The 27,338-nt window shown below is 51.6% G+C and overlaps 1 protein-coding gene across 22 annotated transcripts in view; it reads right to left on the bottom strand.

Annotated features, from left to right (window-relative positions):
* Positions 1 to 27,338, bottom strand: part of Plekha6 (pleckstrin homology domain containing A6) — a 141,347-nt gene that overhangs the window by 4,575 nt on the left and 109,434 nt on the right. For 7 of the 22 annotated variants that reach the window (XM_041648627.1, XM_041648630.1, XM_041648629.1 and 4 more), the window contains 19 exons: positions 26,636 to 27,118; positions 24,712 to 25,231; positions 24,279 to 24,365; positions 23,270 to 23,323; positions 20,072 to 20,113; positions 19,038 to 19,118; positions 18,112 to 18,180; positions 16,710 to 16,790; positions 16,346 to 16,495; positions 15,345 to 15,440; positions 13,949 to 14,060; positions 13,165 to 13,304; positions 12,128 to 12,277; positions 10,836 to 10,965; positions 10,554 to 10,660; positions 6,163 to 6,339; positions 4,878 to 5,045; positions 4,636 to 4,769; positions 4,030 to 4,175 (listed from right to left, as the gene is read on the bottom strand). In XM_041648627.1, coding sequence (XP_041504561.1) covers positions 4,030 to 4,175; positions 4,636 to 4,769; positions 4,878 to 5,045; positions 6,163 to 6,339; positions 10,554 to 10,660; positions 10,836 to 10,965; positions 12,128 to 12,277; positions 13,165 to 13,304; positions 13,949 to 14,060; positions 15,345 to 15,440; positions 16,346 to 16,495; positions 16,710 to 16,790; positions 18,112 to 18,180; positions 19,038 to 19,118; positions 20,072 to 20,113; positions 23,270 to 23,323; positions 24,279 to 24,365; positions 24,712 to 25,231; positions 26,636 to 27,118 — 2,927 coding nt within the window. The remainder of the gene's footprint in view (positions 1 to 4,029; positions 4,176 to 4,635; positions 4,770 to 4,877; positions 5,046 to 6,162; positions 6,340 to 10,553; positions 10,661 to 10,835; positions 10,966 to 12,127; positions 12,278 to 13,164; positions 13,305 to 13,948; positions 14,061 to 15,344; positions 15,441 to 16,345; positions 16,496 to 16,709; positions 16,791 to 18,111; positions 18,181 to 19,037; positions 19,119 to 20,071; positions 20,114 to 23,269; positions 23,324 to 24,278; positions 24,366 to 24,711; positions 25,232 to 26,635; positions 27,119 to 27,338) is intronic. The other 15 variants (XM_041648628.1, XM_041648633.1, XM_041648646.1 and 12 more) reach the window with 13 other exon arrangements.

Raw genomic sequence — 27,338 nt, 5'->3', positions numbered from 1 at the left:
ACTCAGAGCAAGCGAGGCCACTCCCTGGGGAGGGAGCGAGGCAGTGAGGCAAGCAGAGAGAGAAGAGCTGGCTTGGGGAGCTCGCTCAAGCAGAGGCAAAGCTGTCTTTATTCCCAGGGTGCAATGGAGGATAGTGAGGCCCCGGAGGAGACCGGGCCAAACCCAGGCTCTGCTAAGAAGCAGGGTGATGGTGCATGAGGCTGCACCCCATTCTGGGACAAAGACTCCCTTTGGGACTCTCAATTCTACTCTGTGCAGACAGAATGAAGACAGTGTCACTTCACACCAACCACAGCAGTTAATCATGATAATGACTAATAGTGCAACAAAATCACATCAGTCCACAGCGCCGGGTCCCCACTTAACGGAGAAGCAGGACAGTCACCATGATGATCATTTCCAAAGAGCATAGGCATAAAGCCATCTATGCCAACTTCGGTGTGACCAAGGGCTCAGAAGTAACACCCATGATCATGAGAGTGTCCACGCTGGCCGGCCCAGCAGAGGACCCTCAGTCCACTCACGTAAAATCGTGTTGAATTCTATAATCGTGACGTTTGAACTGATGAGATTTTACTCTATCATCATGATTCCCTGTGAAGAACAGCAAAGGGGAAAGACAACGACAAGGAGTCCTCTAAGGGGCCACTAGACTCTTGCACATCCTCAGTGCTGCCAAGGTAGAAGGATGGCAGAATGTCCTCGCTCGGGCTCAGAGAAGAACCAGACCTCAGCCAGGAGCCACGCTGCATTTCCAGGATGTGGCACTAAACTTCCAAGTCCTTGCTTCCCACCCTGGCATCACCTTCCCTGACTCCTGTGTAACACAGGGCCCAGGCGGCTCCTCTGTTATGGGCACAGCCCCAGTGTGCTCACAGCCCAGGTTGCTGGAGCTGATGTGAGAGCATGTCTACCTCACATAATGTCGTTGGTGCCTGGGATCTGACCACTCCACACGGTTACATCATTTTACACAACTAAGATATGTGTTCGTGCACTTTCAAGCCTCAGTGTTTCCATATGAGCCCACATCCTTGGCACATCAGAGGCAAAAGCACTCACCAATACTTTCCAACACATTCATAGGCACGCCCGGTTCACCAAGGGGAGGCCACGTATGGGCTATGTTCAGACTCCAAAACAGTCAAAAACCCAACACGTAGGCAAGGAAGCACCCAGGGATGTCAAAACAGATGTTCTAACAGCTGCCTAGTGAGTCCTGTGAAGTCTGGTCACTATCATGCACAGTACTAATAGGTGTTGACCTATGGGTGTTCTGACCCACAGACTGGAAATGGGGCCCAGAAAAGGGAGAGAAAGAGGGGAGTTGAAAGCCCCTGTGTAGCTCTAACAAGTGAAGAGAATCCATTTTATGAAAAGTAAAGATAACACTTAAGTTACAGACCACACTTAGGTTACAGAGAGAGAGCCACACAGAGAGATGGCAGCTCCTGGGAGCGTGCCTTCAACAGAGGTCAGGAATATAAGAGCAGTAACTGAGGAAGGAAAAGGCTGTTATGTGAACATTATCTCTTTAAGGAAATAGACACACTAAATATATATTAAGACTATATCTTCTGAAACAAGCTAACTTCGAATGTGTAGCAAGTCCATGTTGGATAGATGTGGTACCACGGTATGCACACCTACAAGCGTGAGTAGACACACACTTATGAGTGCATCCACCTCTCACCTGGTACCCAGACTCACAGTGCTACAGGGTGTACACTGTGCACAACATACGGGATAGGCCTCAGCATTCCTGACACACGTAAAGCCAGTCACACATAAATACACACATTCACAGATGTCACCTCCACGGGCACACCGTACACTCACACATACGCACACACAGATGTGTGCCTACATTTGCCCTCAAACATTCCTTTACCTACACACACAGATGCACATCTGCAAACATCACCGGATACAGATACTGCACATGACATCTGTGCCAGGGACGCAGACTCAGAAAGGCCGCATCTTCTCATCTGGTACACACAGTCAGCGTGTAGCAGCCGGGTAGACTCACTAAACAGAGCACTCCTCACCAGTTACATGGTCTACGACACACACACCCCTTTAGCTCTCCACGCCACGCCCGCTGTTCTCGGGACCTACGCCCAACTGGCCTCCCTCCTAGTGTCCTGGGTGTGAACCTATGTCCACACTGCATGTGCCCAGGACTAGTTCTTGCTCTGGGGCCTCTGGGCCATGGGCCAATGATAGCAGGGACAGTGGGCTAGGGCTGAGGTCTGGCCCTACCGTAGCCATTTTTTGAATTGTTGGGGGGTTTGGCAAAAGCACAGTGACCATTTGCACACAGACCCTGAAATGCTGTCAGGAAAAATCTGATCGGCTTAGAGGTTTGTTCTCATAAAATCTGGACTGTTGGGTAGCAGTGGAGAAAGCCATGGGTGTGGCAGGCCAGAGGGGAGTTTTAAGCATCGTAAGCACTGCCCTCTTGAAATAGGAAGTGACTTTTGCCCAAGCATGAAGAATTTTGGTGCAAGTTCAATTCAGGTTCAGATTTCTTTCGAACCTAAAGTAAGTAAGGAGAGGTCACAGGAGGCCTCCCTGCCTGCAGCCAAACTGGTTCTGCTGCCTTAGCTACAGGAAAGGAGCTGGTCCCTCCTGACTGGCAGCGCCAGTCTGTGGAGAGCCTGTCATTGGAGCGCCTGCGGCCTCCAGAGCTTCCCGAGTCCTTCACCCTGAAGTTCATCACTCTCTAAATGACAGCAGGTTCTTGAGGTTTAACGGCTGTCTTCTTTGTTGGGACTTACAACCCTCCTGCTGTAATGTGCGTATACAAAGTTAGAAACGGGACAGAGGGTTCCCATTTCAACTTCGGCTCTTACTGACTTGAATAGGTCTACAGAATTGCTGCGCGGTCATCACCACAGCACTAAAACCCCAGCGCTGGGCGAGGGGCTGACATCTGTTGCTTCTGACTCTGGCTCCGTCTGAACTGAAGAAAGGTGTTCTGAGCTTTACCAGTGAGGAAATGGAGGCTCTTGAGAGCTGTTTGCCACCAACACAAAGTACCATCCCTTCCACGGCGCTCCTGATTCTAACTTTATCTGCTTGCTCCTGCCTTGTCAGAACCGCGACAGCTGGGGCCTATAACCCGGTCTCTCATTTCTACTGGTCACCTTAAGCCACGGCTGATTTCATGTCATTCCTCCTAACTGTGGCCACCAAAGTTCACACTTGGTGAGCATGGTGATGCATGCCAATAATCCCTGCACTCAGGAGCCTAAGCAGGAGGATCAAGAGTTCCAGGCCAGGCTGGGCTACAAGGACAGACCCTGTCTCAAAAACAAAACAAAATTAAATGTTCCTACTATGCGGGGATGAGCTAACTACTGCCTCACCTTCCCCTCCCATTCAGAGAGATTCCCCTTCATTCAAAGCAGCTGCATTCCCGTCTTCCAGGATGCTACTCTAGCCTGTGGAAGTTAGTCCTGGTGGCCTCAACACTTTGGTATCTAAGTGGGACTTTTGGGTCAGTGTGACACCACTTCTTCCTCATCTCTTCCTAGCTAGAAAGTGAATTTGGGTCAACAGCCAAGGTGGAGATGGAACGGCTCTCCAGTGCTCGGCTGCTTTGGCCATCTTTCCATTCTTCTATTTGTGCTTAGCGAGGAAGAGAAGCAGAAGGAAACCTGACTACCTAGCCTTCTCACGCAGGGGGACAGACATGCCTGTGCTTCCCCAGGACACTCCATCCACTTTTCTTCTCTGTGCCTTTCCAGGGTCAGATGACTCCGAGCTCCCTGCATGCTCTGACGGGTCCTTATAGAGTGGCTGTGAGTATCACGAGCTGAGCCCGTGGAGGTTAGCCACTCTGGCCCCTTTGTACCATGCCTAGCACAAACCCGGCGGCTTAGTGAATGCTCACTATGACCCTGAGGGTCTCCTAGGCCTGCTGTCTCTCCAAGCCTGCCCCCCTTGCAGTACTGCACTTCCTCCCCTACACCTGGTCAGCTGGTGTCCCTGGCGGAGCGAGCTAGGCCCAGCCCCTCTCACCAGACAGCATGCGGCCCCTGCGGGAGGCCTCGGTCGCCAGGGCACAGGAGATTTCAATCCGCTTCTCCTGCTCCTGCAGCTGGCTCTCTGAGTCCTGGGGCATGTCCACAGAGTCCCCCTCGCCGATGGGCACCACGTTCTGCATACTGAAGAGGCACAGACACACAGACATGGAGGGAGGGACAGCATAGTCCAATTGGCTGGGGGAGGTCTGCAGCTGAGGTTGGTGGGGAGGACCAGGGACCTTTGAGTGTGCAGCCTCTGGTGCCCAGCAAGGCTGGCCGCGGAGTGAGGGAGACCCTGGCAAGACTGTTGGGATCCCTGCCCTCAATGTTTTCAAAAGTTCAGGTGAACATGTGGGGAGGCCTTGAAGCGGGGGAGGATGAGCAGAGGCACCCTTCATTTTGTGCGCAAGCCCAGTAGGTCTCTCTGGGGTCCAGCAGCAGCTACCTCATTTGGCCAGATGCTTGGGTATAGTCAGCTGCCCCTGGCCACTGCGTCTGTTTTCTCTACCCTGGGGAGGCACGGAGCCTCCAAGACATCTAGTACCTACGGAACCTAGGAGCAGGGAGGGCAGCGGGATGGAGGCTCGCCTAGGCCTATCACCTGGATTTGGCAATGAGTGTCTTGATCCTCTCCACTTTCTTCTGCTTCTCCTTCAACTCCTCGGGGCTCAAGGGAGTGTCTGGTTCCAGGTCAATGTACCGTTCAGGAATGAGGACTTTGTCTGGAGTGGAGAGCTGTGGAGGGCTTGAGGTCACCACCTACAGCCCCTCCCCTGGCCAGGTCACCACCTATAGTCCCTCCCTGGCCGCCCTCCTCCCTCAGCCCCGTCCTGGACCACTCACCTCCTTACTGATGTCCACGTCGTAGTGCTGGGGCTCCAGCTCCATTTTGCGAAGCCGGGCAATCTCCTCCCGTGGCGTCTCATAGGCCTGGCCACCAGGTTCCTCGGCCCTCAGGGCGGCCTCTAGGTTGGAGATGTCCACTTCATGTATGCTGCGGTGACGCCGCACCTGGGGGATAGCCCTGTCACGACCAGATCACTTCTACCCTTGTCTGCCTCCAGGCAGTTCTTACTATTCTTGTATCCCTGAACCCAACCAGCATCCTTGGTCAGGCTCCCACTGGCCTGCACTGCAGAGCCAGCCTCCTTCCTCTTTGCTTCCCCGACACCTGCCTACAGCAAGGCCCAGAGGTACAGTCTCGTTGGTATCTCCTGTCAGTGTTTGCTCCTGTCCTTACAGTCTGCACTGTACACCTGTCTGGCACTGTAGGAGCAGTGTGTCCCTTATTGATTTCTAATAGTGTCACGTTACAGAAGTTCTGACCTATCTCCTGGAGCGAAACTGTATGAAGGAAGGATTTGCATCAGACTTCTTCTCTACTCCGGAAACTTACTGTAAAGAGAAGTTAAGCAGATGCTACGCCCACCTTTGTACTTATAGCTGTGAGACCCAGAAAGCTCTTTGTCTCTCTTGACTTGACTTCCCTTTCTATAAAATGGGGGCGATAAACTTGAAATCATTGCTGTCTGATGGCGTTAAATGAAGGAATATAGATAGCTCCGTGAACAGCACTGCTCAGGGAGCTATCATGGCTGTCTTCAGGGCACCCAGGCCAATGCTCAATATACAAGGTGCCCAGAATCAGATAAAAATGATGGCTCTTTCTACATGATGGATTGTGCACTACTCTCTACCAGATTAATTTTTCTTTTTAATTGTGTGTGTGTGTAAGCACGTGTATATATAGTATGTGTATGTGGGTACTTGCTGAGGCCAGAAGAGGGTTTTGGATCTCCTGTAATTAGGATTACAGGTAGTTGTGATGCATCTGATGTTTAGTGCCAGGATCTGAACTCCAGTCCTCTGCAAGAGCAGCACGTGCTCTTAAACACTAAATGAATTTTTGAACACTTCATTTTAGCAAAAGCATCTGTCATTCTTTCTTGGCATTACTTTTGATTAAACAGAGAGGAAACACGGGCTGAAGGAACTCTATGTGGGGGTATCCCAGGAGCCCCCAGTCTCCTCTCTCTTCAAGCTCCCTGGTCCAGGCTGGCCATGGGCCAAGAGCAGCAGTGTGGACAGATGGTGGACGCAGGCTTGTGGGCAGCTGAGGGGACATTACCACTTTGTAGGCAGGCCGGGTGCTAGGTTCAGGGGCAGGGCTGGCTGGGAGCTGCAGGCTCCTCCGCTTTTCCTTCATTGAGCCGCTTTGATGCCGCCTCATCCGGTCCATCTGCTCCTCCACACTCATCTTCACCTTGCCCTCTCCCGAGAACACAGCACTCTTGGGGCGCTCTTGCTGTAGTGAGGAAACGAGGCTCTGTCATGTGCCCCCCGCCCCATCAGGTCACCCAGCTCTCTAAGTTCTCAAAGTGTCCTTCTGGGGGTAGCCTGCCCATAGAGGGCTGAACAATGGTTCCAGAAAAATATGTCAAGTTTATTCTGGCCCCTGGTGCCTGAAAATGTGACTTTATTTGGAAACATGAGATCATCCAGAGCTGACCTGGATCCAGTAGCAACTGTCCCTGCAAAAGACAGACAAGATGGCAACACAGGGCAGGAAGAGGGTGATGGAGACGGAAGCAGAGACTAGGATGATTCATCCGCATGCAAACAAAGGCCGAGTCTGATTAGCTGGATTCCCACGTAGGAGGGAGGTGGATGGATCCTCCCTTAGCACCACCAGCAGGGACCAGCCTTGACAGCACCTTCATTTTGGACTCCATGCACAAAAGAGTTTTAAGCTACACAGTACATGGTAAATTTTGTTTCAGGATCCCTGGGAAGTCTACAAAGACTGAGCTACTAGGAAATGGGATGCCAAGAAATAGAAAAGACTTCAGAATCAAGAAATGGGTAGAGGCCGAGAGAATTTCGAGGTCAATAATGAGGGGGAAATCCTAGATTTCAATGGCAGAAATGGGGACTTCAAAATGATTTTGGTGAAGGAAAGAGAAAGTAAAAGAAGAGAAGCTGGGCATGGTGGTGCATGCCTTTAATCCCAGCAGCCAGGATTCAGAGGCAGGAGGATCTCTGTGAGTTCAAGGCCAGCATGTTCTGCATAGCAAATGCTAGGTAAGCAAGGGGTATGTAGTGAGATGCTGTCAATAAAATAAAAATAGTAAAAGAAAAACAGAAGAGAAGTTTCTATTATCTTAGAGTGAATTCCTATCACCAACAAAAGACTGGTGGAGGAGCTAGAGAAGAGGCTCAATGGGGAAGCAGGTGCATGAAGACTTGAGTTTGAATCCCCAGAACCCACACATGCCTGCAATTCCAGTGCTCCTGTGGTGAGATGAAAGGCAGACAGGAGAATCGCCAGGAGCTTGAGGGCTGGCTAGCCTGGGGTGTGCAGCAGCAAACAAGAAACTGTCTCAACCAAGATGGAAGGCAAGGGCCAACAGCTGAGTCCTCTGACTTCCACATGTGCACTGTGGTGTGTGTTGTGTGCCTGCACTTACATGCACATACACCACACACACATCATATACACACACCACATGCCACACACACACACACGTTACATAAACACACACCATACACACACACACAACCTCACATACCACACAATATACAGCACACACACACTGCTCCCCTCACACACACTGGCAGAAAAGTGCAGTAAAGGTACTTCCAGTGAAGCTGCTGAAGGAAGTGAGGGGCATGCTATTGGACAAGAAACTCTGCCATAAAATTGCAGAAACTTGGCTAAATGTGCTTCACCGTGGGATGGAAAGCAGAACTGCTAAGTAGTCTGTTTGGATATTTAGCTGAAAAGATTTCCAAGCAGAATGTTGAAAAGTATGAGCGGAGCTGGGTGGTGGCGGTGCATACTTTTAATCCCAGGAGGCAGAGGCAGGCGGATCTCTGAGATCTGAGTTTGAGGATAGCATGGTCTACAGAGTGAGTTCCAGGACAGCCAGGGCTACACAGAGAAATCCTGTCTTTTAAAAAAAAAAGAAAGAAAGAAAAGAAAAGAAGAGAGAGAGAGAAAGGGAGAGGGAAGGAAGGAAGGAGGGAGGGAGGGAGGGAGGGAGGGAGGGAGGGAGGGAATGCCCAAAAAGAAATCGGCAAGCACTAGTAGGAAGAATACCCTATAAGAGGACCAAGGAAATCTTGCTGAAAAGACTAAGATATAGCTGGGGCAGTGGTGGCACATGCCTTTAATCCCAGCACTCGGGAGGCAGAGGCAGAGGCAGGCGGATCTCTGTGAGTTCGAGGCCCGCCTGGTCTACAAGAGCTAGTTCCAGGACAGGAACCAAAAGCTACGAAGAAACCCTGTCTCGAAAAAATCAACAACAACAACAAAAAAAAAAAGACTAAGATATGACTGATGATCTAATCTAGCATCTCGGAAACTAGACATAGAGATGGACCACCTATGAAGGCTCTGAAGAGACCCCACAATGGACAGCAGGGCCACCTGTTCTTGTGAGAATGCTATCAGAACCACCGCTGCCAGTCTGTGGATAAAATGAGGATGTGAAGAAAAAGCCAATAGATTTCTGGAGATGACAAAGGCAAGAAATTGGCTAACAGAGCTTCTTAGCTACAAATGCTGGCTATCCCTCAAGAAAAGGCAGGCTGACTTTGAAAGAAAGACCAGCCTGACATCAAGGGTTAGTGGAGCCTTTACCTACCCGTAGGCAGGGCAATGAGCCCCAGGAGATTATCCTCAGGCCGTAGGACCTGAGGTTATAGCTTAGAGGTGCAGCATTTGGCGGCGTGCACAAGGCTCTGGGGTCTGATCCCAGCACTGGCAAAACAACTTCCTTAAGGTTAGAGATCCTTTTATTCCTTCTAACTTCTCCTTTGGGACAAGAATGATTATCTTGGGGCCAGGAAGAAAGCTCAGCAGGTGAAAGTGTTAGCTGTGCAAGACCAGTGACCCAAGTTCGATCCCTGGGATCCATGTCAAAAGCTGGATGTGGTGGCAGTCACCTGTAATCCCAGCACCGCTACCCTAAAATGCGTGGCAGAGACAAGGGAATCACCTGGAAGTCCACAGGCCGGCTAGCCTGGCATACGGTGCAGCAGCAGAAACGAGAGAGACCCTGCCTAAGAAGGTGGAAGGTGAGAACTGATCCCTAAAAGTTGACCTCTGACCTCCACACCTGTATCATGGCACACACACTCCTGCATCCACACACACACGATGAAAAAGTAAATAAAAATCTTAAAAAAGAAAAATTATCTTATGCTGTTGTATTTTAGAAGCAGGCTAACTTAGAAAAAATCTCCCCCATATGAAATATGATCTAGAGTCCTGCTAGACATGATTCTGATGATGAGTTATGGGACTTAGCCGCTTTGTGTGGGGTGGGGTGATTGTGTGCACACATATGTATGCTCACTTGTGCATGCATGTGTAGAGGCTGGAGATTGATTTCAGCTGCCTTCCTCTACTGCTCCTCTTCTCCCTTTGTGAGACAGGGTCTCTCATTGAACCTGGCGCCCACTGTCTTGGCTAGACTGTCTGGTAATGAGTTCCCTGGATAAGCCTGTCTTTACACCCCCGAAGGTGGGGTTACAGGAGAATGCCATCACGCCTGGCTTTGACGTGGGTATCAGGAATCTGAACTCAGTTTCTCATGCTTGCAAAGCAACAACTTTACCCACTGAGCCTTCTCTCTAATCCTGTCTGTCTTTGTTTCTTGAGACAGGATCTGATTCTGTAATCTAGGCTGACCTAGAACTCACACTGTGTATCCTTAGTCTCTCAAGTCCTGGCTGGAGAAGCGGGGATTCTGAGCTAATAATAGTTAGATGAGATATTAGTATTAAGGTTAGTGATGTCATGAGTTGAAGCTTTGGGGTTCCTGGAGCAGAATGAGTACCTTTTCAAGTGGAATGGCATGAAATTTGGCACTACAGTGGTTGATTAGTGATCCCCAAAAGATATGTCTAAACCATAGCCCCTTACGCTTGAGATTATGCCCCTTTTTTTTGGAAATAGGTTTCTACAGTTATAATTAAGAATCTGAAGATGAGGTTATCATGAATTTAGGGACCCAAAATCTAATGAGGAGTGTCCTTTTAAGAAAAGGGGAGGACAAACAGAGAAGGTGACATGAGAGTGATCTGGCGGATACTAAGCCTGGAAGGGAAACACTATTTACCAAGAGAGACATGGGACACAGTCTCTCAGGTTTACCAAGGAGCCAACACTGGTGGTGCCCTGACTTTGGACTCCTGGCCTCCGAACTGGGAGTATAAAGTTGTGTTGTTTTAAGCCACTAGATGGTTGTGGTGATGTGTCAATTCCCAGGAGCCCTGGGAACTAACAGCACACTGTACTCTGGCCTCTGTTCTCCCTGCTGCATCCTGCCACAGCATGCTAAGACAGTGTCAAACACTCTCCTGTTTTACCATGCTCATCTTCCTTGACCTTTGGTATGTCTATGGAGGACCATTCTTCCTCCCACATGTTTTGTCTTCCTCCCTAGTTCTGGGTCTTGAGTGGTCACGATCCCTGGATACAAGCCCTCACAGAGTCTGTAGGCAGGCACTTACCCGGGAGGAGAGGCCATTGGTGAGGCCATTGGTAGTCCTTCTCACCACTCCTGACGGCGTCATCTCTTCTTCAGCAGGAGATTTTGTGCGAGGGGGCACGATGCCAACTATAGCGAGATAGAGCAACCAGTGGGCCTTGTGGGAAGCAGGGGCTAGAGCATCTGCTTCTTGGGGAGAGGCCTGGTTGCTCTCTCTCCACCAAGGCTGAGGGTGGGTGAGCACCCTCCTCCAGCATAAGAGAGTACTTTAGCCTTACTTAGGCAAGTATGGGCTGAAACATACCTTTGTTGAGAGCTGCCTGCTTCTCTGCCTCTAGCTCTTGTCTGGTGGGCACGAGGCTGATGTCTCTGGGGGTATCCAGGAGTGATGTCTGGTCAGGGTCTTTCTTGCTTGACTCATCGCCTGTTTTGGTCTGGGAAGGAGGGATGAGAAGATGGCTGAGTTAGGGTGAAGGCTAGAAATCTGGCCTCCTTAGTGCCTTCCTTCAAATCCTTTAAGATACAGAGAACAGGGAAATTGCGTGAGTGCTAGCTAGTAGCGGGCAAGGATGGCTCTCACCTATGACTGTATTCTCTTGGGAATGAGGGCCAATGAGGTTTCATTTTGGGCTAATCAGAGAGGTCCCTGCCCACCCCAGGTATCATGGGAAGCTGGAAGAAGCACAGACTGTGGGCTCTGGATCATAGTAGTCACCGGAGGGAGCTACAAATTCTAGGGTCTCTGAGGGTCCTGCAGGATTCATGGAGACTAAGCCAAAAGAACCAGGTAGACTTTGATACCAGGACTCTGGGGACTTGAAAAAAACTTTTGCTTGTGGGCTTCCAGAGTCATGAGACTTCAAACAGCCTCTGAGCAGCCTCTTCCTATTGTACAGTCAAAGATTCTAAGCCTCATAGAACATTCAGGAAATAAGAACAAGGCTAGAGTCTGAAAGCACAGCCGTTGCCCAGTCAGAACCCTAGACAATGGGCAAGTCTTGTCCATTTCTTAGTGTACAGCGACAGGCAATGTCAACTATTCTGCCTGTCTCACTAGTAAGGCCTCAGCTACACAAACCACATATAACCGAGTCTGGATAGAACATGGGTCTTCCAATAACATACAACCAAGTCTGAGTCTAATTATATACCTCTTTGTACTAAGGACCCAGGTAAGAAGCCCAAACAGGAGGTGAGGGCTGGTGTCCTTCCTTATACACCAGAGGCTCATGAGACCCAGTGAGAACAAGACAGAAGCCGAAGAAGAACACGAGAGGGCAGGGGTCTGAGGTGGACAAGGGGCAGGAAGGGCCTGGGATGGCGCTGGGGAAGAGGTCACTCCGTTTCCTTTGGTTTAATCATGTTGGCAGGGCTCTGCACCCACAACCATCAGATGCTCGTGAGCTGGGATTGGGTAGGATTGTTATTCATTTTCCACCGTCCACAGGGAAGCAAAAGGGAAGACAGTCTTTGAGACTGTCACCCCAGGGCCAGAATGAGTGGAAAAACAACCCCAGTGCTCTACCCTGCCCCTCGCCTGGGTCTTTGTCCCACACTGCACCGTCCCACCCTCCAAACCCCAAGGATGCTGGGTACCTGACCCCTGGCAGTCTCGCCACTGTGATGCCAGGAAGGGGAGTTGGGATATGGCCAGAAGCGGCTCTCATTAGGGAGTGGAGGGACGGTGGGAGGAGAGTCCAGAGGGACGTAGGCTTTGGGGAGGGGTGGCCGAGGTGGGCCAGGTTCCTGAGGCAGAGGGAAGCCAAAGCGTTAGGAGGAAGGAGGGCGGCCACTGTGAGAGCAGAAGAGAGAATTAGCAGGAGCCAGACAGTCTTAACCTATGAAGCACACCCCAGGCCTGAGCACCACACCCCAACTCTGGCCTGGCAGAGCTCCAGATCCAACAGCAGCCCCCTGCCTGTCTCCTCAACTGAGCCCCTCCTGCCCACCCCTCCACATTGCTCCCCACTTTTCCAAAGCTCCCTCAGCACTGCCTCCCCATCACACCAGGGCTTTCCCATTCAGTATCTTTGCCTCTGTCTCCCTTGCCTGTACCCCATTTGGCCTCTCCTTGTCCAGACACACCATGGCCACATTTAAGTTCTACCCTGTCCTCCTTTGGAGGAGTGCAGTCTTTGCAGTCTGAACCATGTGACTCATTACTGATGTACCACCAATGTCTCCTGTAGGTTGTAGCCTGCTATGAACTGGTCCCTGTTGGGTGCTGACTCTCTGAACGAAAGGCCCAGGGGCCTGCCTAGGTGCCTGTCTAAGAGTTCATTCCATCCATCCCATGAACACCGAATGACCGGTTGACTGACTGACTAACAAACAGCTCCCCATGCTCAACCCCCTCACTTTAGAATATTCCTGGTTTAAATTCCCACCAAATATAGGGGATCTTTGGTAGCCATCTGGGGTCTCAGGAAGATTTCCTTGTGAGGAGCTAAAGAGGGCAGGTAGAGTGGGTGCTGGGGAAACCCCAAAGGGAGGTTACAAACCACTGTGATAATGGTCCCAAAACACTAGGATGGGGGTCCTGGGGGAAGAGCTGGGGAGATTGTGTGCCCTTTCCAGTGGTCAGGATCTGGCCTTTCTGTCCCCATAGATCTTGTACTGTTCTCCCAGCTTACCTCGCTGGACCCTGGTTTGGTCGGAGATCCCTGAGAACCAGACACCATTGAAAAAGGGCTCAGGGGACTGGTAAGGCTGGCAGAGCTGAGAGGGCTGGCTGGGCTGTTGGAGCTATAGGTGGCTGAGGTGCTGAGTCCTCCTGGAGAGACAGAAGAAAGGGGTGAAGAGTGGAGGGAGGTGTGGTGTGTACGTACATGGGTACAATGAGTGGAGGGGGGATGGTGTGTACGCACATGGGTACAAGGAGTGAATGGAGGGATGGTGTGTACGCACATGGGTACAGGAGTGGAGGGGGGGATGGCGTGTACGCACATGGGTACAAGGAGTGAATGGAGGGATGGTGTGTACGCACATGGGTACAGGAGTGGAGGGGGGGATGGCGTGTACGCACATGGGTACAAGGAGTGAATGGAGGGATGGTGTGTACGCACATGGGTACAGAAGTGGGGGGATGGTGTGTACGCACATGGGTACAAGGAGTGGAGGATGCAAGGGAGACACCTGCAGGTGGTGGGGTCACAGGCTAGCTACTAAGAGGTCCTCTAGGCAGCAAAGAGAGCAAACAGAGGTGACACTGCAGCCTCTGAAGTGACAAAAAAAATCCAGTCTGAAGCCCTGGGCTCATGGATAGCTCTGAAGTCACGCGGGGGTCCCTGGGCTCAGAGATAGCTCTGATGTCACTCGGGGTTCCCTGGGCTCAGGGGTAGCTCTGAAGTCACTCGGGGGTCCTCTAGTGTGAGTTGGCAGGGGCATAGATGAGTCTAGGAATGTGGGGGTGCCTACCCCTGTGCTTGGCCGTGTCCGTGCCCCGAGATGGGTTGTTCTTCCTCAGCCCTTCCATCACGTCTTGGATCCTCCAGATCTCCTTCTGAATTTGCCGATTGAGCACCTCGTTCTGAAATAGCACAGAGTGACTCGAGGATGTGCCAGCCCTGCCCGAGGCCTGGACCCCTCTGAGCAGGCTTTGGAACCGCTGAGTTCCTGCCTACACACCCCTCTCCAGCATACATAGTTTTCTTATGGAAAGTCTCTGCCTCTTTAGCTAACACAGAATTGTGTCCCCAGAAAAGCGAAGGCCTCAGAAGCCAGAGTGAGGAACCCCTACTGAGCCCACATGGGGGACCAGGGGACACAGCCCGTTTTCTATGGGGTAAGACTTTCCAGTGGGTTTTTTTTTTTTTTTTTTTGGTCTTTTCTTTTTTCACATTCCAACAGCCTAGCCACGAGCTCACATTCTGAAATTTAACAGCTGCCATTTTTTTCTGTGTGCCTCGGTACCAGGCACCGCTCCAAATGCTTTGCATGCACTAACTCAGCTGCAGGACACCCCACCGAGGTACCCAGGCAGCAGCCCCTACTGCAGAGAGGAGAGAGGAGACCACATCCAGGGCCATCCACCGAGTAAGCCACACAGCCAATGTCTACGGATGGGCCTTTCTGAGTCAGAAGCTGATGCTCTTGCCCATGGCCCTCCTCCCTCCTAAAATGCGTGCATTTTAAGTGCAGCTGGTGCAGGGGTCTGGGTCTCCTGGGTCCTCACCTTACCCTGCCCAGCCCAAGGTAGGGAGGAGAATTTTGCTCTCAGAGGAAAGCAGGACGTTAACTGCATCTGAGGGACAGAGCTTACAAAACCAGCTAGTGAAGAGACAGGGCTCGGCCAGACAAAAGACGAGGGCAAAAATAAAATAAAACAGAAGCCTCCACCATCTACCCCCTCCTGCAAGCCGCCCGCTTCTTCCCCATCCCCGGAAGATAAGTCCTGTTGTTTCTAAAACTGCATAGGTGGTTCCTGCACTGCCAGGCTCTCCAGTGTCTAGGGGTATTTATAACCACATATCTGTTTTTAAACCCTTTCAGCCATAGAATATGCTGCTTCTAACCTAAGTCTCTTGTCTCATTAGCTCCAGCCCCTGTGAGCTGAGAGGAAGTATAGGCTACAGTGGTCCAGGCCTCTCTTTTCTTCTTTCTCCCTCCTCTCCCTTTCTCTCTCTGTGTCTCACTCTATCCTTCTGTCTCTGTCCCCCCACTCCCCACCATCTATCTCAGGACGAGTTCCTTGTCTTGTATTGAAATGGCTAAATCAAGAAAGGCAGCCACTCTGCTCTCCTTTGCCACAAAGGACAAGGGGAGATGCAAACCACGCCATGCCCGCCCCCATGCTCGGGGCTCCCCCTTTCACCTGGATATCCAAGTTGAGCTGTTCCCAGAGGTCGTCGTGCAGGGCAGAGACCTCAGACTCGAGGTTCTCATACACCACTGTGCTGTTGGTCAGTGCCTGCAGGAGAGGATTACCAAATGTGAGAGTTCATCTCCTCAGCTTGATGGGATTGACGATCACCAGGACTGAACACAAAGGGCATGGCGAGCTGAGCACCCCATCCATCTCTGCTTTCTGAACATGGGTGCAAGGGGCCAGCCACCACACTGGTGGACACATTCCCTTCAAACTGTGAGTCAAAAATCCTTTGTCAGAGCAACGAGAAAAGCAACTAAGCCAGGGAGGAAGCTGCCTTCTACAAGGCCTCCTTCTACTGCTGCAAAGGAGTCTGGGGCTGGAATACCTGGGGTCTGAAGTCTGGCAAGAAGGCAACAAAGCAGAGGCATTCTGATGACGGCTCTCACTAACCCTTCTAGAGGGGCCAGAAATATCCCACGGCACACTAAAGGAGAAGCTAAATCCTTTCAGGTCAAAGGGTAAAGTTCTCAGTCATATTCTTCTGTTCCACTCAGGACAGGGAACAAGAAATGAGGGTAGAGAGATGGAGCCTGGGAGAGAGCTGATTCTCTCCCCATAGAGACCCTCCTTCTCTTCTGGGCCACTGTTATTGGAACAAGTTGCGTTGAAGGATCCATACTTGTCCCCTGCCTGGGCAATGGCAAGCCAGCCGGTGCCCTGCTTCCTCAAGGCAGAGGGCAAAGTGGACAGCATACGGGTTAGATGAACCAAGGATCTCAGTAACCCTCAGCTGTTGCACTGCCTCAAATGCAGCCTGTGGGGAGTGAGCTTGCTCGCTGGGTAGAGACACTTTGGAACGAACAGCTAGGCAACCTTGCTATTTGTGCATGCCCGCTGCACAGGAGTGCCCTTGCACCACTGCTTCCACTGTCTTAGGAGATACCCGGGTCAGGGTAGCACAAGGGGAGGTCAAGAGCCACAGGCCCTGCTCCCCGGCGGGTTACCGTAGTGGCCTGTGACAGTTCCACTCGGATGTTGATGAGCTGGTTTTGGAGAGACTCCTTCTTGTGCAGCAGCTTCTCTGGGTAGGCGGGCTGGCTTCCAAACATCTCCAGCTCCTGGTGGGTCCCCATCAAGGCACTTTCCAGGCTCTCCTAAAGAAAGACAGGGATGGTGTGAGGTGCCCCGGTGACCTTCTCTAGATGCCTGAGCCCCTAGTAGCTTAGCCAAAGTTATCCTCAAACTGGCTGTTGTCCCTGGAGATAAGAAGTCTGAGGAATAAAAAAGTCTCTCAAGCGTTGTAAGGACAGAGTTGGCATCTCATCATCCCATGCCAGCCCCACCTCTACAGATACCCCAGAGTCTCACCTTCTCCGCTCGCAACTGCTGCACCAGCCGCTCCTGCTCCCTCACCACCTTGTTCTGCTCACACAGCTTGCCCAGCAGCTTCTAAGGGCCCAGAGGGGAGAAAGGAGGAGATGAAGGACATGGTTTCGTGGGGACTTGGGAATGGGGTTGGCAGGGCCTGGCCTCTGGATACCGCCACTTTCCCCAGCCAAGGAACCTGGGCCTTCACCGTCACCTTGAAAGCTCAGGAAAGAGCATGAAGGATCTCTGCATCTTAGGAAATGAGATATGATGATCCTCTGAGTGGAGGTAGCAGGGAGTCAAGTGCATCCTACCCTACTGTGGGGGTACAGTGCCCAGAAGGCTGAGAAGACAATACGGCTTCACCTCCTTGGCTCGGGTAGGGGGCAGACGGTATGGGAACAAGCAGTCTTAAAAGAAGCAATATAGCGTAAACTGGCCCCTCAGCCCCATGGGCCCCAGTCTCTCTTATCCTGAGATTCTGAGTTCTCTTCCTCTAAGGCAGCGGTTCTCAACATGTGGGTCATGACCCTCATAGGGGCTGCATATCAGATGTCTACATTAGAATTCATAAAAGTAGCAAAATTACAGTTATGAAGTAGCAACAAAATAACTTTATGGTTGGGCTCAGCACACATGAGGAACTGTATTAACGGGTCACAATGTTAGGAAGGTTGAGAACCATTGCTCTAAGGTTTCGGGATGGCTGATGGGAGCTCCTCTTAGTTGATCCTTGCCTGAATGCCCCTCCTAGGCCTCGGCCTGGATCTGCTACGAAGCAGGATCAGCGGTGAGGCTGCAGGCCGAGCCCACTCTCAGTTCTGAGGAGTCTTCACATGTCCTCTCTTAACTCACATCTTATGCTTGGTTTTCTTCCTACCGAGCCAAATCTTGCCCCTTGGGGCTTTTTCTCATTGGCTACCTGTCTTGTCCTTGACCCACTCTTGGTCCCGTTCAGTAAATGAATCTGATCTTGACATCTGAGGCTACCTGGGGCCTCCCACTGCATAAGCTCCTGGAGGGCAGAAACAGGTGTATCCTCGCTATTATCTTGCAGTGTCTACCAAAGGCTGGGCACAGAGGGAACTGACTGATTTACAGTCAAACAAAGCCTAAGTCTTTTCCCTAAGCAGATTCCACTGATGTGGAGGAGCCCACAGCTTGGTATTGACCCACAGAGCCAAGGTGGGAGAGGAGGTGGTGCAAAGTCCGAGAAGAGAAGGGGAAGGAGGAGAGAGCAGGTGGGATGCTGTGTCTGTGGTCCTGATGAGAGGGCCTGAGTCAAATGTAAAATGCCACCAGGAGAGCGAGGGGGATGGAGAAAAAGCCCCCTAGGGAAAGCCAGGGCGCAGAGGACAACACGAGCACCAGGGCCACAGGGAGCAGGGAGAGCTGCCCTTACATCCGTGTCTTGCTCGTTTAACTTGAAGGTGTGGAGGCCGTCCCGGAACACCTCTGGGTATGCAGGGACCTGCAGGAACATGACGTCGGTTACTACGGCAGGGGGAGGGGAGGCTGGGTGAGTGGGAAAGCTGACATCACAATCCTGCTTCCTTTCTGCCAGAGACCACTGCCCATCGTGCGCTACGCCCCTGTGCCAGGGACTCAAGCTAGCTCTATGTCCTTTGGCTGCGAAGTCTGTGATGGTGCCATCTTGATTTTATCCTGATTGTCTGTGGCTGATTCTGGAGAGGTTAGAACTTTGTTGGCCACATAACCCGTGTCTCCTGTCCCCTGTTGGAGGCCTGCGGGAAGGTAGCGTTCTCGATGGTAACAATCATGAGAGCACCAGGGAGTCGCGGGCCGTTTGCAGGGACAGCACAGGAGAGCATGGCAGGAACAAGCACCAGAAACCTGGAGAACTGCTGTCCCCGTAAACTGAACACACCATTCACAGAGCTCAGTCTAAGCCAGGACTGGCAAGATTCCAAAAGCCAGCTAATGCGGCCTTGTCACGGCAGTCACGGTGACATGTTTCACAAACCCCTGACACCCTCCTCTCATGCTCCATCCCCAGGAATAATCGTCAAGAACAACAGCAAACATGAACTGGGCATCCTGGCCATTCCAAAGCAGGTTTGCAACCCTCAGCGAGCATGAGATGCTGCCACTGGCCATTTTGACGGTTCAGGAAATGCAGCTTGGGTTTATCCGTGAACATGAAGAATGAAGGTGGCATGGTGGAGCTGGGGAGGAGACAGGGGAATATCTGGGGAGATGAATGGGTTGAGTGACGCGGCCCTCATCCCACATGGGGTGACCCGACCATGCGCAAGCAGCTGGGATGGCATTGACAGGGACCATGCCGGCAGCAGGCAGAGGCCTTACTTGCATGAAGAGCTGGGCCCTGGGGGAGGAGCTCTCCACCATGCGGTTCACCATACTGATGAGAGTGTCACTCTCACTCATCTGCAGCAGAGGAAGGAACAGAGGATCCACTCAGCCCTGGGGAGGCCACCTCCCCACACCCCTGTGGTTCTGTGCAGTAAACAGGGAGGGGCAGCTGCTCTTGGGGCCTCCAGCACCCGGTGCGTGGCCTCGTCATTTTTTCACCCTGTGATCTATTTCAGTAACTGATGGATGCTGTCCACAGGTAAATGCCACAGTAGGGTGCTGGGACGTCCTAGACCCTCGCTGACAGCGTGGAAGATACCTGGCAAGGCCCAAGGACTCTGCCCTAAGGCTGCCTGACCACACTGGCCAAGCTGTTCCCTCCTTCCCACTTCTCACACTGCTTCTGATGAAGACCACACAGTCTCCTCAAACTGACATTAAACCCAACTGAAAGAGCAAACCTGGGACCTACTCTCTATGCAGCAACAACCCCCCTCCCACCTCCAGATTGCTACACAGTTTCCAGAGCTGGGCTGGCAGCATCCATGAGGAAGGATCTCGGATGGCACTGGGAAGCGAACAAGGAGGTCGAGACAAGTGAGCCATGTTAAAGGGACACCAGGTGTCGGAACACTGCTCTCTGACACGTCATCTGTTAATTTCAGGGATCACTGGGAGAGTGGAAGGGGAAACTGAAAGGGGGAGGGAAGGCTGGAGAGAGAGGGAGGGGTGGAGAGAGAGGGAGGGCCAACCAAACCAATCAGCTATGCCCTCATTTGTCCATTGGTTCCACTGGGAGAGAATCAAAAATGAAACTGTCAGGGAATGTCCTTGGCTGTGTCCCTTTAACTACGTGTTCCACAGCAGATGGCGGGAGAAGACAGAAGGGAGGTGTACAGGGAAAGCTTTGGAGACATAAAGTAACTAAGCCAAGGACAGAGCCACATCAGGGATGGTCTTGCGGGGTCAGGATTTTATCCACCACCTCCCCAGTCTTGGTCAAACCTGCCGTCTTTTCTTTCTCTTACCTGTTGAGACAACACCCCAAACACAGCTTTCTTTCTGCCATGCTGTGCACAGAGAGAAAGACAACCAATGCCCCCATCTGCAGGGTCTACAGCATTTTAATTAAAAAAAAACTTTTACTTTATGCGTACATTTTGCCGGCATGTATGTCTGTGTAGCATGTGCCCACCACAGAGGCCAGAAGAGGGCACTGGATGCCCTAGAGGATTGACAGGTGGTTGTGAGCTGTCACATGGGTGCTGGTAACCAAACATGGGTCCTCTGGAAGAGCAGCCAGTGGTCTGAACTGGAGCCAACTATCCAGCCCCAGGTATGCAATATTTTAAAAGAGTTTCTAACACTCAATTTTTCTATTCCTGTACGCATAGTTAGGGTTTTCTGTGTGGTGTAAATGCTTCAAGAGTGCCCATAGTATAAGGGGGAGTATAAGAGCTACAAAACCAACAGGACAGCCTCCTTATTTTGTGTAAAGACCTGAAGTCAATCCAGTCCCTATCTGTAGTGCTATATTACTTGTGTTTTTATAAATAAATCTTGCGTGAAGACCAGAGGCAAAGCTAAAGCCACTAGAGGTTGGGCAATGGTGACACACACCTTTAATCCCAGGATTAAGAGTCATAGAACGTGAGACTCTTAATCCCAGAGTCGTGGGTTTGAGCCCTATGTTGGGTGCCAAATGTAGCATGAATAGTAAAAACTCAGAGACAGAAATTGGGGTTCAACCCAAAAACCAAAAAAAGCAAAGCAGTCAAGTCACTAGAGAAGTCTTCCCTCTACCAGGGCTGGACGACCGCAAAATAAGCAGATCAGCCTCTCTCTCCTGGCATTTTATATTCCGTCCAGTGCTGGGATTAAGGGCATATGACTCCCTAGTACTGGGATTAAAGGTGTAGTACTGGATTTATTTCTGCATTGATCTGTGTAGCCCACGGTAGCTTTGAACTCACAGAGATCCATCTGACTCTGTCTCCCAAATCCTGGGATTAAAGGTGTGTGTCACCATTGCCTGACCTCTAGTGGCTTTTGCTACTATCTACTTAAAGAGACCAAGTGTGTGCGTGTCTGTGTGCACACGTTTGTGAGTGTATAGTGGACAAAGGGGGAACCAGGGTCTCCCTGGGCACCCGTTGACCTCGCTTCTTTCCCATCAGAGGTTTGCTGGAACAATGCCCCACAGAGAGCTCCCCCATGCTTTCCAGTCTGATTCTCCCTACTCTGAAGAAGAGCAGACTCCACTGTGTCTGAAAATAAAGAACCAGGGAGACTGACACATCCCTGGGGCTGCCCAGCATGGCACCCCCGGCGGTGTCCGGCCCCTCATCACATAGGGTTGCCTATAAGAACGTCCTCCTACAGGCAGGAGGGTAATACAGAGGTGATGCTGAAGACCCTAGCAGTCAACCCCTCTGAGAGGGCAAAAGTCACTCTGTGTTAAATGCTGGGACAGGCAGTCATTGCGCAGGGCAGAGCAAGCCACAAAGCTACAAGGAGGACAGCCTGCTTGGGAGGCTGGTGGTGGTTGCTCTGGACCCACCTCCCTTCAGGGCATCACAGGTCTTGCTTCCCTTTGGGAGGACCCAGTACTTCCAGCCATGCTTGGGAGAGGGCATCCTGGGGTTCATCCCACATGGCCCAGCAGGCTTACAGCATGGACATAATGCACGGCTTTTGGAACAAGAATGCAAGGCCCTTGAGGGCCAAGAGCTGGTCCTGCTGACTAAACTCTGGCAGTCAGAGCTTCCCAGTGCCTAAGGCCTTTTACAAAGATGATCTCACCATTAACAGGGAGGCCATAGGAGATGACAGGTCACAGGACAGTCACTGGAAGAACGTAGAGCCATAGCCATGAAATTAGCCATACCAAGGTCACGTTTCTGCCTACGGATTTATGAGTCTGAACTTGTCCTGTTGAGATGTGATTCTGGCCTTGTCTCCCAACTACAAACCGGGGTAAAACCTAAACTCTGCTGTTTGCTGACTGTGTCCTTGGCATGTTTTTAAACCTCTGTACTTTATTTCCTTTCTGTAAAACAGGATAGTCACAGTTCCCATCTTGTAGAATTGTTACAAAAATTAAAAGAATTGCGATCTATTATATTCAGTCTATTATAAGGCATGGAGGAAGCACCAAATTATTGGGGCTGCTATTACTACTACTACTACTACTACTACTACTACTACTACTATTATTATTATTATTATTATTATTATTATTATTATTGAGACAGGGTCTCACTGTGTAACTTTATGTAGCCTGGAACTCATTATGTAGGTCAGGCTGGCTTCAAACTCACAGAGATCCAGCTGCCCTTGCCTCCCGAGTATTGGGATTAAAAGCATGCACCACCATACCTTAGTTATTCTTAATATTATCACTATGACCACCTCTACCACCACAGGCTGGCTTTACAGGAAAATGATAAGGACTTCCAGACTCCCTGTGAGTTATAACATATATCTAAGATTAAGTGTATGGGTTTACCTGAAGCCTGTATAGACGGAGTGTTTTTAGATAGCCCTCTTTGGAGTTAAAAGGCAGGGGAGCAAAGGGAAAAGCCTGGAGTAGGAACCAGGCAGCCAACAGCTCTCGTCTCACTGGGATATTCATTGTCTGGTCAGCTTGCTTATCATCCAACCCGAGCTGACATTACTGCCACTATCAACCACACTGAATTCCCAGGACCATGAGCTGTATGTATACGCAGAAGAGCATTGTTGAGGGACTAACCAATGTATGGAATTGATATCATTTTCTAAACCATACTAGGGCAAATCTATAGGACCCCAGTTTATAACTACAGAGCTTACCAATGACCAGTAGAACAGGATATGAATTTCCCACATCCAGGCTTAACTAAACCCCTGGCATCTTAGGCAAAAATCTTGTCTCTACTCTCTTGAGCAAAAATGCCAACTCCCACTTGCCCGTGAGGCCAATTTCACATGGGCTGAGCACTGAAGAGTGTGAATAGTGGTAATTAATTGTCTTCCCATTTATATGTTTCTTTTCTGAGGACAACCCCAGCTGCCCGTAAGGGATTCCGAGGGAAAGGAGATGAGGGAGCAAACCAAAACACAAACCACTTTATTGGGTCCTGGTGACACCAACAAAGGTTGTCTGATGGCTGGAGGATGTTAGGGATGGGGGAGGGAGACAGGACAGGAGGGCATGGGATGGCGAGGGCACCAGCTCTGCCTACCTGCTGGTCCAAATACTCTAGGTTTCTTTGCAACTGAAGATCTAACAGTTCATCCTACCCGGAGCCCGAGGCCCAAGGGCCAACCAGCAACACAAACAAACAGGAACACACAAAAGAAAACGATAAAAAAAAAAAAAAAAGAAGCAAAGTAGTTAAGAGTTATCTGGGCATGGACAGGGAAAAGTCTCTGTCTTGTCCTTTAAGTGGTTCTAGGGTAGAAGGGGACGAGACCTGGCAGGTGGAGAAGGGATGAGGGACACACTTTCTCCCCGCTGTTACCTCTGTTTACCCTGCAAATCTGATCAGAAGTGTTTCCCATTTTTCTTGGAAAACAGGGCATTTCTGGAAAGGTACATTTGCTGTGGATCAAGGCTATGGTGAGCAGCAGCGTAGAGTGGCTGTCCTCACATCCGCCAGCCTCCTGCACCCTGGCCTCCCTTGCTGGAGATGGGACACAGACTCTTTAGTCCCCAACCCACTGACGTGGAGTGTCTGGATCTGACCCTCCAGAGGCACACATTTCATAGAAACAGCAGAAAAGGGAGCAAACACAATGTGGTCCGCCCTTTCTTCCTCAGTCAGAACCCTGCCCCTTCCCCACAGGTGGCATTCCAAACAGAGGCAAGCCCGAGGCAATACACCAAGGGGGAAAGTCCACATGCACTAGCCTGGGAGTCCTAGATTGCCTCTGCATCCAGCTCATACTCCTAGCTAGCCCTGGCCCCTCCTCTTGCGTGCTGGTGAGAAGAGCTGCACTGAGGGATGGAGGAGCAGGAGAGGCTGTACTCTCTGCTCTGTGCCACAGAGAAGAAGGGACAGCTGGCCTCAAACCCTGTCCTGAGGGCTTGAGGCTTGGCGGGGAAGGAGGAGGTATCCAGAGACTTCTACAAATACACGGGCCAGACACTGGACCCAGAGCATCCCTGGCTCCTGCCCCAGTTCAGCTCCACCTTGGGTGGATGCAGGCGAGGAGGTCCTGAGGTGGAGTGGAAGGGAGGAGAGGACGTACCATCTTATCGTGGACCGTGGGGGATGGTGGGTAGTTGTAGGGGAACAGTCCTGCAGGGACTGGCCGCCTGTCTCCCAGGTAATCATACTGGAAGAGAAAGGGGATTGCAGAGGTGAGAGGCTATGGCTGGGCTGTGGACTTCCCACCAAGTTCAAGGTTATAAGGGCAGAGTTCAAACTAAAATGTACAGCAACCCCATTCACAACAACCTATCTGAGACCTCAAGACCAGGGGACAGACCTTTTCTATTCTCTTAGACACGGCACTATATTTAACACAATCTGGGAATGGGCAGGGTTCCTATTTAGAAGCTAGAACAACTCCCAAGACAGCTCTCTTAGGGATGGTACCACAGGGCAGGCTCCCTGGGGGCAGATCCCAGATATCCCAGCATTTGCAGCTCTTCTCAGCAGATGGCGGGCTGGTGACTCACCTTTGGGGAGCTGATGGAACGCCTCATGACATAGGCAGCAGGGTCTGCATAAATGTCCTCGCTGCGAGGTGGCAGCCGATCAAAACGGGCACTAGGTGAGCGCACGGGGGAGTAGATTCGGGCACGACTGTAAGAGCCCTGGCTGGGTGAGCGGGGCACAGAGTGGGAACGGGGTTGCAAGGACAGGCGTCGCAGGGAGCCGGAGGCAGCATCCAGCTCATCATAATAGACTGGCTGCCGGGAGGGGCTGGGGATCCAAACAGTGCCATCCTGACGCCCGTAGCTGGCAGGCTCCTTCCATTCACGAAGTTGGTAAGTAGGTCCACTCCCGTTGCGGAAGGAGTGGCGCTTGTCCTCCAGGGCCCAGGGCGGGCTGATCCTGTCGTAGGCTGGCATGGAGCAGATGCTGTCTGGTCGCACTCCGGGTGGGTAGTATTGGTAATCTTCGGGGTACTGGGAGGAGGAGTAGGGGCTGTAATACTCGGGGACCCGGCGGGACACAGGGTAGAACCTTGAAGGACTGAAGAGGGGGGGCATTATAAGGAAAGCAGACAACATGGACCTGTGCACCCAGTCCACCTCCCAGCCCTCCAGCTAACAGTGAGTGCTTGAAAAGGTGATGGAGCCCCGGGGCATCCGGCGAGCTCACAAGGGAGGCCGCTGCTCAAGGCAGGTTCTAGGCTTATTCTAGAGGTGAGAAAAAGTCCCACTCTCAACCAGCTTCCTAGAGCAGAAGATTGCACCACTCAGAGTTCAACCTGTGTGTCTTGAAAACAAAATGTCCTGGAAGACAGCCCTAGGCCTTATCTGCCATCTCCATCAACCAATTCACCAGGTCCTTCCCAAGACAAGTGGTAGAAGAAGATACACAAATGTACCATGCTCCTGGAGGACGACAGCGTGGCTTTCTAGATAGACGCTGTCAGAGCCAGTAGGTGCCCAGACTTACAGCCAATGCCCAGGTACCCAGTCACCAACAGTGAGATGTTAACTGTCTAGAAAGGTGGCTTCCTCAGGGCTCAAGATCCCCCCTGAGGCTGTACCCACAATCCACGGAGCTCCCTACATCCCAAATTCATTTGCCCTGGCAAACGCTATCAGGCTCGATGGGTACCACCAAATATTTGAAAGCCAGTCATCAGATAGGTCCCTGTGTTTATCCTTGGAGCAAACTGGTCATCAAGGAACAAAGCAGGACAAACGAGGTGCCTTGTTTCTTTGAGACAACAATACCCCCTCACACACACACACATACAACTTGCTATAAACAGTGGCTTTGAAATAACAGAGCTGTTTAAAACAGCATACATAGTTCAGATCCCAGTGAATAAAGCACTGGATTCAGATGTTCCAGGACCTGTAGCTGTTTGAGGAACAGCTTCAAGGCCTGCTTCTGCACCTGCCTGACTCCTGCCTATCCCAGGCATGGTATTGTATATCCCTCCCCTCCCCTCCCCTCCCTGTCCCTTCCCTCCCCTCCCCTCTCCTCCCCTCCCCTCTCCTCTCCTCCCCTCCCCTCCTTTTCCTTCCCTCTCCTCCCTTCTCCTCCCCTCCCTTCCTTTTCCTCCCCTCTCCTCCCCTCCCTCCCCTTTCCTCTTCTCTCTCTCAGATAGGGTCTCATGTCTAGACTATTCTCCAACCTACTATGCAGTGGAGGGTAACCTCAGAACTCCTGATCCTCCCACCTCTGCCTCCCAAGAGCTGAGATTACACGAAATATGCCTCCATGCCCATCTCTGTCCTTCCCTTTGAAGGCAACAGACAGAGATCAGAGGCAAGGATTTGAACAAGCTGAGTCTCAGGGTCTGTGCTGGCTTCCCAGCATAGTCAGCTCCCAGAAGGTTCCCAATAAAGAGCTGTCCCATAGATTACGCCCCCTTCTCATGCCCTAGCTATAACAACCCCCCCACACAGGCCACCTCACCTCCGAAGGTCTTCGGGTGGGGGCACCCCACGGCGCAGGTTCACCCACTGCTGAAGCTGATTCATAGAGCTTTTGCGTTGGGCAATTTTGTCGGGGTCAGTGCGCGGTGGAAAGCTCCGCCGGTTTCCCCCAGTGTCCCCATCATGAGAGGGGAAAGCTGTGCTCCCTGGTCGGCTTGGGGAGTTATACTGCCAGCCATTGGGCTGGGAGGGAGGCTCTCCACCTCCAGGGACCCTTGGGCCATCAGGGTAAGGACTGCCAGGCTCCGAGGCTGGTTCAGGTCCAGATGGGAGGCCATTGGCTTTCACTAGAGGCTCTTTCTTGACTTCAGGCCTTTCGGGCCTTCGCTCGGCCTTCTCGCAGCCTCTGCCGTCCCCCTCCCCTCGAGTCTTGGCCTCGGGCTCTGGCTTGGGGAGACTGTTGAGAGGGGGCTGCTGATGAGCTTTGCTGGGTGGGATGTTTTCCGAGTCTGGCTTCTCGTGGCTGCAGGATGCCAAGTTAGAGGCTGTCAGTTGCACTGGCCCAGCAGTGTGGGGTAGGGTGGGGGTGAGTGGGATGGGAGGAGTGGAAAGGAAGAGGCAGAAAGGCGGTGATGGAACCAAGGTAGAATGAACACAATTCTTCTTCCAAAATCCCAGGCTTTACTTTATTGCCGGGCAGTGACGAGATGAAGTCACACAACCCTCCAGTGAACACTACACTT

This window comes from Microtus oregoni, unplaced genomic scaffold (genome assembly GCF_018167655.1).
Source record: "Microtus oregoni isolate MIOR12 unplaced genomic scaffold, Mior012 000003F_ref0000135, whole genome shotgun sequence".
NCBI classification, from domain to species: domain Eukaryota; kingdom Metazoa; phylum Chordata; class Mammalia; order Rodentia; family Cricetidae; genus Microtus; species Microtus oregoni.
Note: the sequence above shows the minus strand (reverse complement) of the source record. Positions and strands in the feature narration are given on the sequence as shown.